Genomic DNA, 20,874 nt, shown 5'->3' with positions numbered 1-20,874 from the left:
AGATGAGGAAACTGAGTCCACAGGGATTAATAATAACAATGACTAACATTTATCAAGTTCTGATGAAGTGTCAGCTACTATTTTAAATTCTTTCAAGTATTAACTCATTTAGTCCCCCAAAAGAATTGTTATCAGGTAGATGCAATTATTATCCCGATCTTAGAGACGAAGAAGGAGGAGCAGGGAGGCCGGGGAACTTGCCCAGGGGCATGAAGCCAGGAAGTGGCAGAGCTGAGACTGGAGAGCCTGGCCCCGTGAGCGCTCCAGGCAGCTCTCAACCACCACACCGCAGCTGCCTGCCACCAGCACGGATATGAACAGACACAGCCAGAACTTGAATTTAGACCTTCAACTCCAAGGCCAAAGCTCTTTTCACTATTCCACGATATTGCAAAGATACATTTATTGTAATTAACGGTCACTGTAATTAGACTTTATATGCTGAAAAAAGAAAATCTTGCACACAATCAGTGGGGTCAGAAGAGGAACAGGCCAGACAAGTCTTGCTAGCAAATCTTCACTGCTTACCGATGGAGGATTCTTGGTATGGAGGGATGGGAAGAGCAACGGGCTTGGCTTGTCCTCCAGGAGATGGTTCGGGTGATCTGTCCTGGAAGCCTCTGCTTTGAAGGGGTACATGAGATGCTGAGGGGGCTGGCTGGCTTGATGTTGTCTCGAAGAAATCCGCGGGTGTGGCTTGGTTGGGGGCTGGGTGGGGGGGACCGGCTTGATGTGAGGAGGTGGGCCAGCCTTTTCCAGGACATCCTTCTGTGCTTTTCCTGAATCTTGAAGGCTCTGTGTGGTGCTGCCCAGTGGATGCCCAATCTGGAAGTAAGGATATCGAAGAGCCTGGAATAATACATAGGGCTGCTTTAGGAGAAAAGTCTATCCAGGAAGGTTAATACCATCAGGCTCACTGAGCTACATTTCATGGGACCAGTTTACTGTAGCTTCTTAGCCTAAACCAACTAGAAAACAGCATTGAATGTGTGATACTCTTTATGATCTTCCTTATCTAAAATGTAAAATGTATACATTTAAAATTATTTGGATAAAGCAGCCAGTAATAGTACTATTATCTTTGCTACTTCTGAAAAGTATCTGGCTCAACAGATGCTGGCTTTTTTCTTTTTTCTTTTCTTTGAAACTTCCATTTAATATAAGTAGACCTCATTAAAAGATTTAAAGGATATTTAAATAATTTCCATATGCATTGTATCATGGAGCCATAGAAATACTGGTCTGTGCTGGCAAATCCTAATTTTTGGTATATAGTTTGTTTGTTTGTTTGTTTAAATTTAATTAATTAACATATAATGTATTATTGGTTTCAGAGGTACAGGTCTGTGATTCATCAGTCTTACACAATACCCAGTCAGATGCTGGCTTTGTAACTTACTTGCTATATATCTTTTTTTTTTTTTTAGAGAGGGAGAGAGAGGGGGGTGGGCAGAGGGAGAGGGAGAGAGAGAGAATCTCAAGCAGACTCCCTGCTGAGCGTGAGCCAATGTGGGCCTGGAGCTCACAACCCTGAGATCATGACCTGAGCTGAAATCAAGAGTTGGACACTTAACTGACTGAGCCACCCAGGTGCCCCTGCTGTGTGTCTTAATGTAATGTAATATTTCACCTTTCTGAGCCAATTTCCTCAGCCCGTAAAAAGAAAAAAAAATAATATAAAACTGAGAAAAAAAAAAATCTGAGAGCCAAACTCAATAATCTTGGAAGACTCTGAAGAATCAAGTGTAAAATGAGCCAGTATTTTACCCCAGGAATGCCAAGAATGTAATACGTGATAAAGTTAAACCCTGGCTATCAACAACAACTAACAAACCTTGTTAGTTGTTCTGAACAATCCAGTCTTCCGGATAGTCAGGGGATAAATCTTAAAGGGCTGGGTTCACAATTCTTTCTGAAATATTCCTTGTATTCCCTAGTCTTTTAGAATGGAAATCACCAAACGGAACATAACCTTTCTTAATAACTCTGGGTTATAAACATCTGTAATAATTATATGTAAGTGTAGCCACAGAGGGCGATACCATGGAGACTCTGGTAGCGGTTTTGGACCCTGGCATCTAACTTGAAAAGTCTCTGTAGTTCCAGGCATTTTTGCAAACTGATCTGGGGCTGTTTTTAGCTTTTCTGACGCTATTCTTAAAAGTACACATTGTTCTCTTGGTTCCTTGCTACAGATTTTTTTCTTTTCATCTCTTGGGTACAACCTTTAAAAAACTGGGTTCGTCAGAAAGCTTTTCTCCTGCCTTCAGGATATTTGTGAATTTCATCCCCTGGAGTGCACTTCTGAGAGCTTTCCAACCCCGGCCACCCAGAGTCTCATGGTACCAAATTATGGCTCTTTCTTCTCTGAGCCTTTGGAGCTGCTTTTCCATAATTCCTTAACCCCCAACTATTGTCTCTCTGGTTCTCGCAAATTCTAACATCACATCAGCCCTATCTTCAAACATCCCCGTCACTTTTGTTTAGCCAAATCATGTCTCTGATTAGAACTGGTCACCTCTGTCATTCTGAGCCATGTAACCGCCAACGGGGGCCGCAGAGAAGGAGCCAGACATGCTAATGCAGAGGGAGGCTTGCAAGAGGCATGGGAGTGGCTGAGGCCATAGCTCTACCACGTCTCTTTGGGTGCATTTTATCATCCAGGTCAAAGTGACCTGGGGGAAGGCAGGTTGAGAAAACAGGAGGTATGAAGCAGGAGACCCACCATCTGTGTCATCGAACTGCAGTTGGTTGCACTATCTGTACTAGTTGCTGGATGAATGATTAGGGGAAATCGCTTCAGCTTTCCGAGATTCAGTTTTCTCACTTACAGAGTGAAAATAGTACCACTGATTTCACAGACTCTTCATAGGGTTCAAATCACGTAAAAACATACTAAAGCATCTACAAACTATTAAGTGCTATAAAATATTAATGATACTTATCATCCTAGCTCTATCTCGTCTGTTGCTCTCTGTGTCAGCTGTGAAACAAGGGAGTTGGATTTCACAAGATATTTTCAAATTCCCTTTTGGCAACCAGTATTGCCTTACAAGCAAACTGCTACGTAATCTTAACTTAGAGAATATCTTTGAAAACACTCTCCAAAGATAGGTAGATATATCTGCTTATTTTCATTTCCTCCTATGTGGTGATGGGAAACTGTATGCCAATTTTCAAAGCAACTGTATTGTTTAAACCTTTAACTATATACAGTAAGTTTCAAACTATTTTATGTTTTTATATATAATATTACCATTAGTGGCATTTCATACTATTTTTCACCCATGATACCAAATGAAATACTTCCTATGAAACTTATAGGAATTATTCAGAGTCAGATATGAACTTCCTAAGAAATGCATCGAACAGAAGGAAATGGAAGACAACCTGACTAGCTGTTGGCCGTTTCTTGGGATCCCACTGGAGCATGTCTCTCAGGAGCTGAATGGCTTCGCTGCTCGCATTGGGAATCAGGGTCTTTAAGTTATTGGGTACACACTGGGGCCAGCGGAAGTTCATCGCACTAGAGAGTTGGTACCCTTCAGGCCAGTCGGTCTGAAAGAAGAAAGACACAGAAGATCTTGCTTAGCCGACTTATTGTGATAGTTCCTATTTTGGCCCATGTACCCCTAATGGAAAAGCAATCATGTCATTACCGTGCTCATACTCACAGTGCGGCACCGTGTGCGATGAAACACAGAGGATGCTAATGGAGGAACTACAAAGAACATGAAGTCAGAGGAACAGTGGGAAACACACTGAATTTGCCACCAACTGGTTTTATAACTCCCTTTTTTTTAAAAAGATTTATTTATTTATTTGACAGAGAGAGACACAGCAAGAGAGGGAACACAAGCAGGGGGAGCGGGAGAGGGAGAAGCAGGCTTCCCGTGGAGCAGGGAGCCCGATGCGGGGCTCGATCCCAGGACCCTGGGATCATGACCTGAGCCGAAGGCAGACGCTTAACGACTGAGCCACCCAGGCGCAGGACAATATCCCCATCTTGATCATTCAAAATAACCATGTGGAGAAGTCCTGCAGTAAAGAAAGCTATTCCACTCAGTCTCAAGCTCTCCACTGTTCCATGCATCATTCCCACTAAATTCTGGAGGTAATACAGAAAAAGATGAGCAAATAATCTTTAAGGTCCCTTCTAGTTCCAACACTACTATTTTACAAAACACATTCTGGTATAATTGCTTTTATCTTTTTTTAAGGTCAAGTGGCATTATGTATCGCTAATGTCATTTATTCAGTTAGATGGTTATTGAGTGCTTACTATATGTTTAGTGTTGTTGGGTATCCGAAAATAATCCAGTATAAATCCTGCACTTAAGGATGTTACTGTCCAAAAAGAGAAAATAAGACATTTATTTAAAAACACAATAATACAGAGGAAAAAAAGTGATGAGGGTCACAAGAGAGGTACAGGTATCCAGAGGAGGTAAAGATTCCAGCAAAAGACTCTGGAAATCTTGAAAAGGTGGCACTCATGATTTATTCAAATGATCTAAAATGTTTTGAGGGTCTAGTTTGTACGAGCAATGGTGCTAGGACCTGGAAAATTAATACCAATAAACACAAGCCTATGGTCCAGGGCACAGAGATGTACTGGGATAAAGATATTAGTAACACAGAACACAGCTGAAATGGAGATGTGAGCAGAGCAGCAGAGAGGAGGTAAATTACTGAGGGGCCTTGGAAAAAGGGTGGACTTCGGTCACGTGGGACATTCACGCAGGGGTGCAAAGCGCGCATGCGCAGAGCAGGGCCGCGGGGCGCCACCAGGGCCGCGCCAGCAGGGTGCAGGGACCACATGGGAGATTCGTTGCGAGAGTGAAGAAGGCTGGGGCGTGGGGCCTCAACGGGTATTTTCAGCAGGGAGGGCCGTACCAGGGCTGCTGTTTGGCTGGGGGGATCTGGTTGCAGAGCGAAAGATAAGCTGGGGGCAGGACTTGAGGGCAGGCGGACTGGGAAGACGCCCCGACACAGCCGGAGGCTCACCGCTGGCCTGCGCTGGCGGCAGCGGGGCTCCCGGGCCAGAGCCGTGCAGCCAAGTTCAACAGGATTTGTGGCCAGGGAAGGAGGGTACGGGAGAGAGAGGGTGACACTGAAACCCAGCCTCAAGGCTGCGGCGCTGGGATTCTGGTGAGAGCGCGGCCAGGAACGGGGAACGGGGCAAGGAGGCTAGCTGGGGGTCAGCCAAACACAATCTATGTCAGATGTTGAGTCCACGGTGACGGTGAGGGTGTCGGGAGGAAATCTCACAGGTAGTCTAGGTATGTGACTGCAGTTCCAAGGAGGGATTTCACGTAGGAGACTTCCGAATGGATGCAGGAGTCGTAGCCATGAGGATAGCGAAGCCCGGCAAGGGAGGTGAGGTGGCCGAGAGAAGAGCAGAGGGAGCTATAACACGTGTACTTAAGATTAAGAGCAGGAGGGCCAGAGGCAGCCACGTCTGCGGAAAGGGCAGGGAAGGACCACTGAGGTCGAGAGAAAGACTGCAGGTCCAGCAGGTGATCCAAAGGGGCAAGGCTGCACGGGGTGCAGGGGGGAGGGGGGGCTGGGGGGAGTGGGGTGGTGGGGGAGGGAAGGGAAGCTGCTGGCTTCAGCCCACAGGCTTTTGTTCCGGATCATTACCTTTTTGGGTGTCCCCAGCAGCTGGCAAATTTTGAAGATGGTGTCAATTTCACTGGCCCCGGGGAAGAGTGGCCTGAGGGTGTACACTTCGGCCATGATGCAGCCCACCGCCCAGATGTCAATGGGGGAGCTGTAGTTGGTAGACCTCAAGAGCACTTCTGGAGCCCGGTACCTGGAGGGGCAGAGATGAACTGCCGGTTAGTGCTGCTACAGGTCAGAAGTTAAATGAAATACTATCATCAGTTCTCAGGGAGAGACCTGTATTTCTAATTTCTATCTAGTTCCGTGTGATAGGTGGACCCAGGATGGCTTGGCACGCCATCATAAAGTAGTGCTTCTCTATTTCATGGTATTTTCTATGGAGCATTTCTCTGTAGGACTCTGCTGCACAGCATCGTTGAGAAACACAGAGCGAGAGTGAGGAAAAAGAAGAGAGAACAGGAGAAAGAGAGAACATGAAACTTGTCTGCAGGCTACTTCTTGGTCATGGCCAACTGCTTAAATGCTTCAGGTCTGAAAGTTTCAGCATAGTCGTTAGCTGGTTTTTTTAGACAGGTCTTTGGAGAATCTTCTACACAACTCTTTTAGGAAACGGTCTTCAGTTAGGGCTGAATATAAAATATTTATATCATGGAAAAGCACCACTGCCTCCTCTTAAAAGGATTTACAGCCCAAGCTTTTAAACCTTTAGTGAAAAGTTACTTATGTGTGACATTAATGTTATCCTCAGTATGATGGTATATTTTAAAAGAAGTGCAATTAAATAATTTTAAGGAAAGAGGATTTACCATCTGGTAGATACATAGTCTGTGTATGGGGGTCTTGATCGGATTTCTCGGGCCAACCCGAAGTCTGCAATTTTCACAAGTTCCGGGCCCATGCAGAGGAGGTTCTCAGGCTTTAAGTCCCGATGGAAGAAGCCTGTAGAGAGCGTGGAGAAGGAATTCCAGTTCATATTTGCTTCTGCATTACTCTTTGCAGCTATAGTTCTCTTTCCATAAATATCTATAACTTGAAAAGTAGCCTGGAATGACACTGAAGGCTCTCTGCCCAGGACTTCTTTCATTTCCCACTGATGAATTCAAAATGTAAAACAATTCAGAAACTGATCTTCGTAATTTTTTTCCAAGATAGAAAACAGCCTTTAAAATATCAAAACTCAGTTATGGGCTGAGATAACTTTGCAAAAAGAAACTGTCACCCAAGGGGCGGAAATTATATATATATATATATATATAATGCCTACACTGCCCAAGGCAGCTAGAAAGAGTCTGAGATTAAAACCATTTCAAAAGACAAAAGTCTTATGAGTTGAGAGTCTTTATCACAAGAAAAACACAATTATAATTTTTGTTTAAGGAACAAGGGATTTAAGAATATGACCTACTCGTATCTGAGATTCTGGTTGTTGCAACAAATATTTTATATGTTAAATGCTTATTACTTCACCTAATGAAGAAGTAGAGGTATACCTGCAGCACGCATTGTGGAAGGCAAGACAACTAACCAAATGGGAAGCCTGTCTCAGCTACAGCAGAGCTCTGGGGGGAGTGGGGGGTGTGCAGGATGTTCAACACGCGAACTTTCCAGGTGCGCTCAGACACCCACTGATCAGTGATAAATGCCTCTGAAAACCTAAAACCTTCCACTTGTAGAGAGCATCACTGATATAGACATCATTCTGCATGACTCTAAATCGCAATGGAATACCGAAATTGGAAATACAACTCTGAATGCCGCTGACAGTGTTATTTGTTATATGTTGTCTTTATCAATGTTGTGACAGTTGGATCCCAACCAGCACATGATGGGGGTAATGAATAGCCATTACAGGAGAGCTGCACTATTCCTTGACAACCTCTATGCTGAAGATGCTCAGATCTACATCTCTGACACGCCTTTCCCACCCTTCTCTGGACCCGCGTCTCCAATGGGGTAGCAGATGGATATCACTGTCTCCCCTCATCAACCTGTCCCAAACCACTCTTCTCCTCTCCCAAATCATCTCTCCTACCCAAACCTTTGATAAGATACCCCGGTTCCTTGTAGTTATATTGGATCCTTCCCAAACAGTCATGGAATTATGTTCTATTTCTCACCCAAATATCTCCTATCTGATCCTTCCTATCCCCTTTCACTCCTCCTTCCCAAATCTTTGTTCTCCTCACCTATCCCTCCACTGCCCCTTGCTGTCAGGCCTTCTTCAATCAGTTTCTCTGGATTTCCACACTTTCCGATAATTTAAACACTGTCTTTCCCTTGTCACTGTCACACACACACACACACACGCACATGCACACGCACACACAGCCTTCCATGGCTCCTTTAAAGTTATTTAAAAGCTCGAACTCCTTTCAGTCTACCTAAAGAGATAGACTTATTTTCTAATATCACCAGGATATATAAGGTATGTTCCAGTCAGGTAAAATTCCTCATTTCCTACAGGTTCATTGTATCTATTCCCATTAACAATGTTGCACCCTTGTTCCTTTCTATCTATGTCAATCCCAATTTTTGTCATCCTTCAAGACCTACGTTGAGTTTCCCCTCCTCCAGGAAGCCATTTTAATCATGCTAGCCTTCTTCCCTCATTCACCCTATCAGTAAATGTTCACTGAGGGCCCACTCCATGCCAGGCACTGGGCGAGGCTCCGTGGATTCAGAAGCAACCCAAATGGACACAGTTCTTTCCCTGGTAGACATGATAGGCTCTTCCCTCTGAACTTGAGCAGAGCTCTGCCATTTTCAGGTATATTGACCATCTCTCTATGATTAGATGGAGCATTTTAAGGGTAGAAGCCACAATTCTACTTTTTCTAAATGCCTAGCACCATGGCAGGAGCATGGTGGTCTCATAACATAGTCTTACTGACTGAACAAAGGACTTGAATAGGTTTCTAGGGAACATGAAAGAGCTCAATGGCGACAAATTTACTTTGGCCAAGTAGGCAGGGGCAACAGAGAGAAGACCAGGAGGCAGGAAGGCTCACCAGGCAGCAACTGAGAAGTGAGAAGAGCAGTGACCCTGAAGTAGTGGGGGAGACACTGAGGGCTCAGGGCAGGAAGTCCTCAGCACGGGGGGAGTTCCAGCAGGACTAAATCCCCCAAACCCTCTCTGCTCTAGAGGAAGGGGCAGGTGACTGTGATGTGGCTGTACCTGAACATGCAGTGGATGTCATGTATCATGGAAAGGAACAGTGTTTTAAAAGAAAAGACACTCCCCTCTGTTCACCGCCAGAGCTTGGTACTAGGTCACACTCCAAATGGATAGTTTTATGGCATAATGATGGGTCTGCAGGCGAATGGCTGGCTAAGATGCACAAAATAAATATAATTACAGAGCACATAGAAGGGGCCGAAGCCGCAGTCTGTTGGGTGTCTGACTCTTGGTTTCGGCTCAGATTGGGATCTCAGGGTTGTGAGATCGCGGCCTGTGTTGGGCTCTGTGCTGAGTGTGGAGTCTGCTCAAGACTCTCCCTCTCCCTGTGCCCCTCCCACTCGCGCTCTCTTTAAGATAAATAAACACATCTTAAAAAAAATAAAAATAAAAAAATAATTTTAAAAAAAGAAGGGGCTGAAGGTACAGAAGGGATCATACATATTCAAGGGGGCCCCAAGTGAGAAGAGGTACTTCCTTCCCACCAAAGGCTGCTTCTGTTTTCCATAATCCAAGGCATTGAGAAGATCAAAGGAGTCCTGCCTGGGTTAGACCAGAGACAGGTACAGAGAGTTTGCTATTGGTACATCATATGAATGTGTGTGTGCGTATGCTTTTGTATCTCGTTTGTATGAAAATGTATATGGAAAGAAAAAAAAAATATATGTCTATATTCCATTGCTTCATTCTTTAGTCTGCCATCATACCAATATATACCCTATGGTCTTCTTCTCACCACTTCCTTAAGTATCCTAACCAAATTAATAATAAATTAAACCTAAATTATAGTAAGAACCAAACTTGAGGCTGTCAGCAAATTCAAAGGGTAATTCAATATTAGTCAAGGATGGCCTTTAAAACAAAAGAATTTTCTGGGGCGCCTGGGTGGCTCAGTCGGTTAAGTGTCTGCCTTCGGCTCAGGTCATGATCCCAGGGTCCTGGGATCGAGTCCTCCATCGGGCTCCTTGCTCAGCAGGGAGCCTGCTTCTCCCTCTGCTTGCCACTCCCCCTGCTTGTGCTCTCTCTCTCTCTCAAATAAATAAATAAAATCTTTAAAAAAAATAAAAAAATAAAAGACTTTTCTGATGTGGACAAGTTTGGATGGCTTATTATCAGATGAATTAAATAAAGATGATCAATGCACACCAGAGTGGGTGGTTTCTAAGACTCAGTATAACTGAGTCATCATGTTTGGACCCTCCGTTCTTCAGAGCACCCTCCAGCTCCCAGAAGGCCTGGTTGTACGCGCCCATCTTGGAATTGGCTTATGAATGTGCAAAGACAGAAGCAGTTACCAGAGAGTGACCTTTTGTCAGTGCATGCAGGAAAACTCCTGTGACCCTGAAAAGCCATGAATTGTGGGACCATGGGCTCTCTTCCGAAAAACTCAGGACATTAAAAACACACCAGTGAAAAAAAGAAATGGCAAACACCATTTTCCAACTGAACAGATGGGAAAAGTGAGTCATTGGTTGGTGATGGTGGGGGGTGGTTAATTATTCACAATCCTACCAGAAATGTGCTAGAGCCATTGTACTTTTGGGCTTGACTCTGTCCCTCTCAATCCGCATAGTTAAATCTTGATTTGTGGTTCTAGTCCTCTCAAGCACACATTGATGCTGTTTCTCCTCTTAGACACCTTTTCTCCTCTACTTGGGCTAAATAATTATTTCCAAACTCATGTGGCCTTTCCCTTATCGTGAGTCATTTGTCTTCCAGCATCCAAGCCATGGCGAGCTCCCTCTGCCACCATCTATAACACCCACCTCGACAAACTTGCACCTTATCCTTGCTCAGTTCATCCCATCACACTGACTTATACTATGATACAAGAATCACTCTTACACCCCGGACTTCGCACCTTGCTTCCACCATAGGTTATGCTCCCATGAGCACTGACCACCTCCTCACATTAGTCAAGCTCTATCCTTTCCCTCACTGCTAGTTCCTCTTTAATCCTGCCAGAACAGATGCACTCATAAAATGAGGAGAATGAGGATTCTGGTCCCCCATGTGTCTGTGTAAGCAGCTTCACATTCTATAGATCATATTTCAGGCCCAAAACAATCAGGAACAATGGCTAGGAAAAAACTTAATTGCAAACAGACCCTTACAAATGACTAATGAAAACTGTATTTGTCAGGTGACATATGCTGTTTGTTATACTGTATTTGAGTATAAGCCTTTATAACTAGGAAGCATTCATGAATATGTCTGTAGAAGATCTAGCCCTCTGTTCTTTTCATTACCACATTAGCTACTATAGTCTTACACCCATGAGTTCTATTCCTTGGTAATTAAAACTATAAGACCCTCACGTCATGTACATGTATTTTTCATCTCTATTTTAACAAAATATTATAACTTCCACACGAGAGGCAATGCAGCATAGTGGTTAGGTGTGCAGACCAATCAGGTGGCCCAATTTCAAATCTCAATTCTGTTCCCTGTCTGGAAAATCACTTAACCTCTCTGTGCCTCACTTTCCTAACGTGGAAAATGGGAAGAAAACCTTGAGGGCTTGTTTTGCAGGATGCAATGTGTTAATTTTGTAAAGGTTTTAGAGCCCTGCTTGGCACCCTGGCCCCTTGCGAGACCTTGTCATTAGTAGTAGTATGAATCCTCTTATACTCCCAGTAAGGGGGCAGGCATACACAGCTCCATTTTTTGCATGTAAGAATTAAGGCAATGAAGCTAGTCATGCGCTTCACCTGTGAGGAGGTGGTACTAAGCTTTGATCCAGTTCTTAGCTAGGTACGTGTTCTGCTGATGTGTGTGCTGAGCTTGTAACAATGAGCCCACTTCTTCCTCTCGGCTTCTGATTCACAATGGGAACCTATACAGACGGGTCATTCAGACATCACGCAACAGCAAAGTGCTGTCAAGATAAGAATCTTTCTGTTCAAACTGTTTGGCTTCCAGAAGACCGGAACAGACCTTCAATTAAATTTCAGGGTACCCCATGCCAGTCAAATAACAGAGGGATTTTCTCTTTCATCCTGGCAGAAAGTGTGCAGTGCTTACTTTTCATTAATAACCCTTGGGCAAGGGAAACATCAAGCCACAAAGAAGGCTTTCTCCCCTCTGCCACATTCTGTTAATGATGAACCTGATATGAATATATGGAAATAACCAGGGAATACCGAAACACGAGGAATTTACGTAGCACACCTTCCTGCTATGGAAGTTGTTAGTTCCACAGATATTACTGAATTTATTTATTTATTTATTTTTTTATTTATTTATTTGACAGAGAGAGAGCGAGAGCAGGAACACAAGCAGGGGGAGTGGGAGAGGGAGAAGCAGGCTTCCCGTGGAGCAGGGAGCCCGATGTGGGACTCGATCCCAGGACTCTGGGATCATGACCTGAGCCGAAGGCAGACGCTTAACGACTGAGCCACCCAGGCGCCCCGATATTACTGAATTTAAACCTGCAGTGTTTTTATGATCAAGAAGACCACCAGGACAGCAATGCATAGAAAGGCCAAGGGCTGACTCAAGGTCATGCACTGCAAGACAGTGGTGAAACACAGAAGCAGAGAACCACTTCTTGGGGCAAAACATTGTCCTCCAAGCCACCTAAGGCATTTCTGATTGGGTAACAGTGAGTAAGTGTGAGCTGGACATTTCTAAGGGCAGGTCAAGGATGAAACACGGTTTGCATTAATTATTTAATTCCAGCAAAGTACATATGCTTTGGCATTGCTCAATCAGCACCAGGTGGAGTCACGTTTTCATTCCCTGAGCGGGGAAAGTACTCAGTGACATGAACTATGACCATAGCAACTACCTGTAGTGCTGTTCTCCCCTCTCCAAGGAGTCTACTCCCCGGGGGCAGAATGTACCTTCTCACAGTGAGAACAAGCTAACAAGACAAATCTGTGAAGTGCTTGAGATGATTTTTTTTTTTTCTATTACCGGAGGAAAGGGATAGTATGGAGTTACATGTGCACTTCAACAAAGGCAAGTCAATTACCATATAAAAACCAACCGTTATAGCTTCCGAAAATCACTTAGCAATGAAAATGAGATGGGGCCTGTAAAATTAATATCCCTCCCACCTACAATTATTACCACTATTTGGTTCACCTCTGATTCTCTGGTTCTCTTTGAAAAAACACAGGTTTTTCTAGTAAAGCATGGCAAATAGGCACAGACCCCCGAGCTAATCTCCACCCTACTTTGCTGCAGTGGGGGCTTTGGCAGGTCTTTCAACCTCTCTGAACGTCAGTTTCTTCTTCTTTGGAAGGAACAGATACGATCTGTCCTTGCTCACTGAGAAAGTGGCAAGGAAGTAAGTCAGGTGACAGATGAAATGTTATGAAGCTCAAACTAGAACTGGGCACCTTAACAGCTGGGGAAAAGCATCCACAAGAATCTTTGGTAATAGCAACGGCACTGGGGTTGTAAAAACAGAGGCGGTCTGACTTACTCCATGACCTGAGCCTTCCCTTGCACCGTCTTCCCTTGGATCTGAGCGTCCCAGGGGTGTGAGGGAAACTGCCAGTGCAGAGTTTCCAAGAGCTGTGGTGTCACAACGGTATCTGAATGCTACATTACTGGATACAAATATGCACCGTGTGTGTGCACATACAGGTGCATTTGTGGGTGTGGGTGTGTGCAGGTGTTGGGGGAGCAGTGTACATGCAGGTATGTAGGCTTGTGTATGTGTAGATGCATATGCACCTGCATGAGGCACGTGGGTGAGTGTGCGTGTCCATTTGATGGGATTAGGTAGAGACCCAGGTAAAAAGACTACAAGTCCTTTCTGGCAACAGATACCTGAGTCTCATGAAATGCAACCAAAGGAAAAGAAGAGAAAGCCAATGAATATTCACTTTCTTTTAGGTCCGCTACTCAGTTTCCAGGACTGAGCATACAGCCCGAGTAACTGAGACATTATGTGACTGTCCCTGTGTGAAAACATTCTGGTCGATCTTTCTCTTTTGAGAATCTCTTTGATTTCTCATCACTTCCTTTTGCTATGCTCTTAAATCTAGTAAGTTACCCTTCTCCCCCTATTTGTCCCTAAGACACCATACCAGTTTTTCATGTTTTGCAAATTCCATCCCTTGTGAATCCTGGTGACTGAAGGCTCTATCGATGCCAACAGAATTGGGCTGACTTTTTACTGAAAACTTTTTACTGGAATTGGTTCACAAGTGGACTCAGTCTCGCACATTATTCACTGATTATTCAGCATGTGCCTGAGGCCGACATGGATTTGCACAGATAGCCTCTGTCTATCTGTGCTTCATTTAGCCTCTAACTGAAGGGCTACCCAGAGGTTAAAGAGCAGACTGGAAAGATCCCAGGATGAACCGTGCCACTGGCTGAGGCGCGGTGTCTTTTCTACTCACTGCCGATTTGTGTCAAATCTGTGCCGACCGTATTATCAAAGGGCTTCCGCCCAGGTTCCTTATTGGGTAATGAAACTCATCTGTTGGTGCAATATTTGCAACGGCAACATCTTTAGGCTGGGGGGTGAATGGCTTTCTGCCTGTGCAAGATCAACTGCTTCGTCCATCTGTCTTTACAGTTAAAGTGACTTCAAATGACCCCCTACGGGACTCTTGGCTCCACTGGTGGACACGTCCATCCCATGGCTCTAGGTTCACAAGAAGGTGGGTCTGCGTCTAGTTAGTAGCAGAGACTTCGTAACGTCCCAGGTGTTTGCTGGAAAATACAGCCTCGGTCATTGCTACTCAACACCTTTCAAAACTCAGCTAAGGACAACAGTACTGGAGGATTTCCCGAAGGGTATGTGGCCATCCATTCCTCTAGATATTCTAAATCTCTCCTTGGACTACTGAGACCATCCCTATGGTGAATCATACTGGGCCCCAGTAGGACTGTTTTCTCTGATCAAGTGATATAACTGGCCTAAAATGAGGGATATGACATGAAACTGCCCTATGCAATCTGTTACTGTTTACCGTGAAGTCACGTTACATACTGTCCCCTCTAGAAGGATCCATAAGAGAAACCTCTTTGGTCTTAGTTCCAAGAATAGTTCTGCTTCTCTTGGGCAACTGGACTGTTTTTACTGGGGTGGGGGAACTATGTTGGATGCAGTTGGTCATGTTTCACATTTTGCATTGTCAGAAAGCAAGTTCAGAAAAAAATCTGTAGCCTATTTCTTTTACTTAAGTAGAACTTGTGGACATGCCTTTTGCAGATTAACTTCCCCCTCTAGCTATATCCATATCTTGTTTTGTCTTTGTCTTTTTCTTTCTTTGTTAATTTTTAATTGATTTTATTTTCCTGTGTGAATAAATTTTGTTAGGCCATTTTTGAACGCTTTTGGACTGAAATATAATACATCAGGAAAATGAGAAGCCACAGTGAAGCAGTAGTAGTAGATTAAACATAATACGTGAAACGTCTCTGAATTCTAATCTTAGGCATCTTATTAATACACCAGGTAATGGGCAGGAATAACTTTTAGACCTATAACCAACGAGCTTAATGTTAAAGCCTAAAGAATAAGAACACACGGACGTGATAAATAATGAGAAAAATTCAGAAATCAAGTGACAAAAGAGAACATATCCCAAACCCCACTGTCAGCCTCCCAAGCTGCCAACCTCTTCTGGGAGGCAGTCACCAAAGACCCGGATGCTTCCTGTACCTTCTACCTGATGACATTTCACTGCTGTTACAAGCACAAGACTCCAAACCACCTACCGTGTTTGTGAATAAATGCAAGTCCTTGTAATATCTGGTACATTATATTCCTTATAGCAGATTCAGGAAACAACTTATTTCTGGATGGGACAGAGGAGGACAAAGGTTATAAATCTAGATTTACACATGAAAACAAATACTCTGTTCCTGTTCTTTTGGTTATACAGTAAGAATGTAAGAAAACATTTGCTCACACACTAATGTGACCAGATCCTTTGATAATAAAGACCAAAGAAAAACAACTATTTGTCCGTACAAGACAGCTACCTTGTAAACACTGGTGTATTGGTATATTGGCAATTGGTATGTTCAGTTATGTTACAAAGAAGAAAAGATTAAACATTTTATAGTAACCACCCCCCCGCACACCCTCCGATCTATCCTATAAAGATCTTCTCTCTCCAGAATATAAAACTTAAAAAAATTGTAATGGGGAAAATCTGAGGTCTTCCAGATGAAGTCCTTATGAAATGTAGTGGATAGTAGGGGATAGTGCTGTATTCCCCCCGGAAGGGCAAACCATACAGCTTCTCTGTTGTTAGTGATAATGAAGACCCTATTTGTTGACCGAATTCACTCAGAGAGAAGCTGGGAATGAAGCGCTCACTTGCCGCTGAGAAAATATGTCCTAGAACTTCCACGTGGTTCACTTTCAAAGTTCAAAATTACCATAGCAGGTAAGTTTGTTATTAGTTTCCTCTTCCCAGCACACAAGCCCCTGAGCACTCTACAAGAAAGCGAGGGCAAGAAACCTCCAAGTTCTCAATGGAGGTCTCAGAAAGAACAAAGCCGTTACACCTTGACCTGTAATTGCTCTGCCCATATGTCCTTGTGGGAATGGAGAGCTGCGGAGTATCTGTTCAATCTCTGAGCTTCTCTGGGTGAATAACCCATTAAAACCGGAAAACGGCTACACTGAACGTGGCTTCTATGAAGGCCTCGTGAGGCCTCCAGAGTAGGAATGTGGCCTGGGCCCCTCATCTACTGGGCAGCTTTCAAAAGGGAAGCCTAAGCAGCGTTAACTGCGATAGACAAAAGCAAAAAAAGAAAACACATCCTCTTTGCGATATTTACTTCTAAGGTCGCGATGATCAAACTGTACCTTTCTTTAATGAGCTGGTAAAGATTTTCCTTCATGTACTCGAAGATAAAATAAAGATGATCATTTTCCCTGATAACTTCTTTTAATTTTACCACATTGGCATGGTTGAGCTTCTTTAAAGACTGAAAGGCAAGGGGGAGAAACAGAAAAAAATGAGAGAAAATCTGTTGTTGGAAAAGAAAAGCAACTGCACATATACTTCGGAAGAAACATCTAATTCTAGAACCACAGAAGTGCCACAATCCCTATTTTATTGACAATACATGGTATTTCGCTGAAGTCAATAATCACTTTAACGTAGAAAAACCATTTCGATTAGCTGACTAGCAAGTAAGTACTTGACCATTACGGTATTTCTGGCTGCTGGCTGCACCAGCCAATGGGCCAGGGCTATTTTAGGTGCACTCCTTCCAGATGATGGGATTCAATCCATGAAAACGGCCAGAAGGGAACCAATGGGGAGCTGAAGTTTGATTGTTCTAGTATTGGAAAAGGTAGCTGCTCTGGGCCGAGATGACCAGCTAACAGTCTGTAGACCCTGTGAACAGGAAGTTGTTCACATGGACAGAGGCTGATAGCCCGAGGCTCTCAATTTCCGTCGGACTCATGTGTGTCCACGAGGCCCACACCAGTCCTTACGATGGGAGTTTTATTTTTTTTAATATTTTATTTAATTCAAGTTAGTTAACATATGGTGTAGTATTGGGTTTCAGGAGAGGTATTTAGTGATTCATCACTCACATACAACACCCAGTGCTCCACCCAACAAGTGCTCTCTTTAATCCCCATCCCCCCCCCCACCCCCCCCCTGTGTGAGTTTTAAAAGAAAAAGGGAGGAGAAGAAAAACCCCCCCGCCACCCCCCCCCCCCCCCCCCCCCCCCAGCCCAAGGTGAGATGGGAGAAAGAGCTCTGCTTCCAAGAACAGCAAAGGCAAAAAAGTCAGGCGGGTGATGAGAAACAACAGAGTGGCTCAGAAAATGGGGCGTGACCTGATTCCTCATCCTTGCGCACGTGCAGTTTTCCCGTTCCTGCCACAACCCCGTGAGCAGAGCCACATGTCAACTTTTTTCTGTTTGCATCATTAGTTCTGTTCACGGTGAGCGAGTACACTTTTGTATTCGTAAGCAGCGATCCTGTTCATATACGACAGCCAGAGAAACTGTGGCTTTGCTCACCAGATGGTCAGAATTTTATTAACAGTCTCCTGCAAGGGAGCCTCAAAGGGCCACCGGCCAGTGGGATGAGCCCTTTAATTCCAAAAGCCTTTTCCTCACAGAGAAGTGACTCTGATAATAATACATTGTCAAGCCCTTCTTATCTTTGAATTTCCTTAAAAAGAACACTCCTTTTATAAACTAAACACGGTGGCAGAAGACAAAAAGGTGAACACGAATATCCAAATCTAGGACACCCAGTAATAAAGCCTCCACGGAATCAGAGCTTGGGAATGCTGTAATATGATTGAGTTACTTCAAGCGGCTGGGAAGAGGGAGGAAATATGGCCAGTGAATGAGAACAAAATAAAACTCTTCTGGAGCCTCTTTCCTGAAAGAAAAACTCCTGCCAAGGAGCCTCTCTGGCAGGAAATCCTCAACCTAAGGCTGGATCCTTCTAGAATGACCCAACCAGGCTGATTAGTTGTTTTAGTTAGGTTGGTTTCCAGGTTCTCCATGAGTAACAAACACAAACATTGCTTAACTCGTAAGTTTTCACCTCTGCAGCCTTCTTTTCTATTCGCTTAAAATGCATCACAGCAATGGCTGACATGTCCAGTGGATGAGCTGCAGGATGAACGCGGCAAATTCAGTCAGAGGAAAAATGAAGTAGGTTTTTTAAGCTTTTCAAGAGGAACATCCTAGGCAAGGAACAGAGTACCTTCCACGCTTGGCCTGACATTTGTTTTGTGCATGAATTACTGGTTCAAGTCTAAGGGCTCACAGTTCTTGTTCCTGAGTGAGCCTCATGGACAAGTAAAATCTATATTAGTTTAATATAAAAGGGATGAATTTTGTGTGGGAGATTTCATGTGACTCATTTTACAGAGAGAAGGCATCTTATTTAGGCTCACGAAAGGTTTACAAGGAGAGGAAGAGGCAGGACACTTAGAGCCGAGAAGCACAAATAGCAAATTAAAACCAGGTCAGCAGTCCAAATGGAGACTGTTTATCCCCATTTGGATGAAGGTTCTTAACAATTTAACAAAACTACAACATACTGCTCCTCAAGGGTACCCAGGGGCATGAGACACAGTCCTTGCCTGTAAGAAGCAAATGGCCTAATTAAGAAGAGAGGGCACGAATACAAAATCCACAGAACAGAATGAGGGAGATTTTATTAGGGTCAAGAGAATGACAGAGACAAGGAACCTTAGAAATGTCTCAAGAAGGAGTAATCAGCAAACTCCAATGGTCAATGAGTGTACCATCCACAGTGTGACTTGAAGGAAGAATAGCATCTAGACAAGTCAGTGGGAGGGAAAGGGTGTGTCAGGAGAGAAGCCCTTCTTAGGTATGGGTGTGGGAGTGGAATGGTGTGGTCTATGCCTGAGGGATGAGAACTGCCCCAGTCTGGTTCTGAAGGAAACTCATCCAGAAGACTCTGACAGGGGAAGTGGGCAAGGGAATACACTGGTTGGATGCCAGGTGCATATGCCATTAAAGCCTGACAAACGTGGGTCTGAAACCAAGCTTTGTGGCTTAGAGTTGCATTTACCTCTAGCAAGTGACTGAGTCTCTGAGAACCCTGTTCTCAGCAGCAAACCCAAGGTACTAGCACTTTCCTCATGAGGTAGTTGTGAGGATGAAATAAGACAACGCAGATGCTGTCTGGCTTATAGTAGTGTATCAGGAAATGGTAGGTAGTGTGTGATCGGCTGAATGTCCCCGAGATCGTTCTGGGGACAGCACATGGGGTGGATGAGATGTGGAGGAAGAGACGTCACACAGACCACCTGCAGTGAGCTGCAGTTTCTGGGTGAATGGGTAAATGATTATTAACAGAAGAGGGAGAAAATAGGAGCACTGGGGGAGGCAGACATTCTAGAAAATTCAGGCGCTGATATCCACGAAGCAGTTGGATATGTGGGCCTGAAGCAGGCATCAGCAAACTTTTCTTAAAGGGACAGAGAATAAATATTTTAGGCTTTCTAGGTCATATGGTCCCTGCCCTAACTACTCAACTTTGCCATCAAAATGTGAAATCTGCCAATAGAAAATATGTAATCAAGTGGGCGAGTGTTCCAACAAAATTGCATTTAAACAGGACATGGCCGTTCATCAACCCCTGGTCTAGTGCTTACAAAGGATAAAAGATTTGATGAGACCACTGAAGTGAGGGAAGTAAATGAAATTACTTGGGAGGAGATTCAGAGCAAAGGAGAAAATCGCTAAGGACGGAATGCGAGAAATCATCGCTATTTAAAGGGTGAAATACAGAGCACTTGAAGAAAGGCAAGAAAGAGGTAGGACAGCGAGGCCAAAGCAGAGTCACACAGCCCTGGGAGAGGACAGTACCCAACACCGCAGGCAAGAAAATGCCTGAGAAAACGAACTGGAGGGGCGCCTGGGTGACTCAATCGGTTAAGCGTCTGCCTTCGGCTCAGGTCATGATCCCAGGGTCCTGGGATCGAGCCCCACGTCAGGTTCCCTGCTCAGCTGATCAGGGAGGATGGAGGGTACATATATTTATTTAGAGATGGAAGAGAAGGAGCCAGTGGAAAGGAAGAGCTTAAAGAAATGGGAAGGTTCACAAGAGCCAAAAGGTGGGAGCAGCCCAAGTGTCCGTCAACGGGTGAATGGATCAACAAAATGTGGCATCTACCTAAAACCGAATAGGATTTCGCCTTAAAAAGAAGGAAACTCTGACGCAGGCTATGATATGAACCTTGAAGACACGATGCCAAGTGAAATAAGCCAGGCACAAAAAAGAAATACTGCATGATTCCACTTATCTGAGGCACCTGGAGTAGTCAAATTCACAGAGACAGAAATTAAAAGGGTGTTTGCCAAGGGCTGGGGGCAGAGGGGTCACGGGGGTTGTTGTTTAACGGGTTCAGAGTGTCAAGTGTGCAAGATGAAGAGTTCTGGAGGTGGATGGAGGTTCTGACCATACAACAATACCACTTAATACCACTGAACGGTGCTCTTACAAATTCGTAATATGATAAATTTCATCTATGTATATTTCATCACACTTGGGAAGGGAAAGGACATTAGTGGGAAACGTGTGAAATCGGAATAAATCTGTGGTTTAGTTAATAGTACTATACCAAAGTTTAAAAAAGTA

The 20,874-nt window shown here is 44.1% G+C and overlaps 1 protein-coding gene across 2 annotated transcripts in view; it reads right to left on the bottom strand.

Moving 5' to 3' along the window:
• The window catches only part of CILK1 (ciliogenesis associated kinase 1), a 55,787-nt gene that overhangs the window by 11,272 nt on the left and 23,641 nt on the right, over nucleotides 1–20,874 (bottom strand). For both annotated transcript variants that reach the window (XM_032409650.1, XM_032409651.1), the window contains exons 4-9: nucleotides 16,590–16,711; nucleotides 15,488–15,567; nucleotides 6,432–6,564; nucleotides 5,644–5,815; nucleotides 3,391–3,558; nucleotides 529–849 (exon numbers count right to left, since the gene is read on the bottom strand). In XM_032409650.1, the coding sequence (XP_032265541.1) occupies nucleotides 529–849; nucleotides 3,391–3,558; nucleotides 5,644–5,815; nucleotides 6,432–6,564; nucleotides 15,488–15,567; nucleotides 16,590–16,711 (996 nt within the window). The remainder of the gene's footprint in view (nucleotides 1–528; nucleotides 850–3,390; nucleotides 3,559–5,643; nucleotides 5,816–6,431; nucleotides 6,565–15,487; nucleotides 15,568–16,589; nucleotides 16,712–20,874) is intronic.

The sequence above is a fragment of the Phoca vitulina genome, unplaced genomic scaffold (genome assembly GCF_004348235.1).
Source record: "Phoca vitulina isolate PV1807 unplaced genomic scaffold, GSC_HSeal_1.0 scaffold11, whole genome shotgun sequence".
Lineage (NCBI taxonomy): Eukaryota > Metazoa > Chordata > Mammalia > Carnivora > Phocidae > Phoca > Phoca vitulina.
Note: the sequence above shows the minus strand (reverse complement) of the source record. Positions and strands in the feature narration are given on the sequence as shown.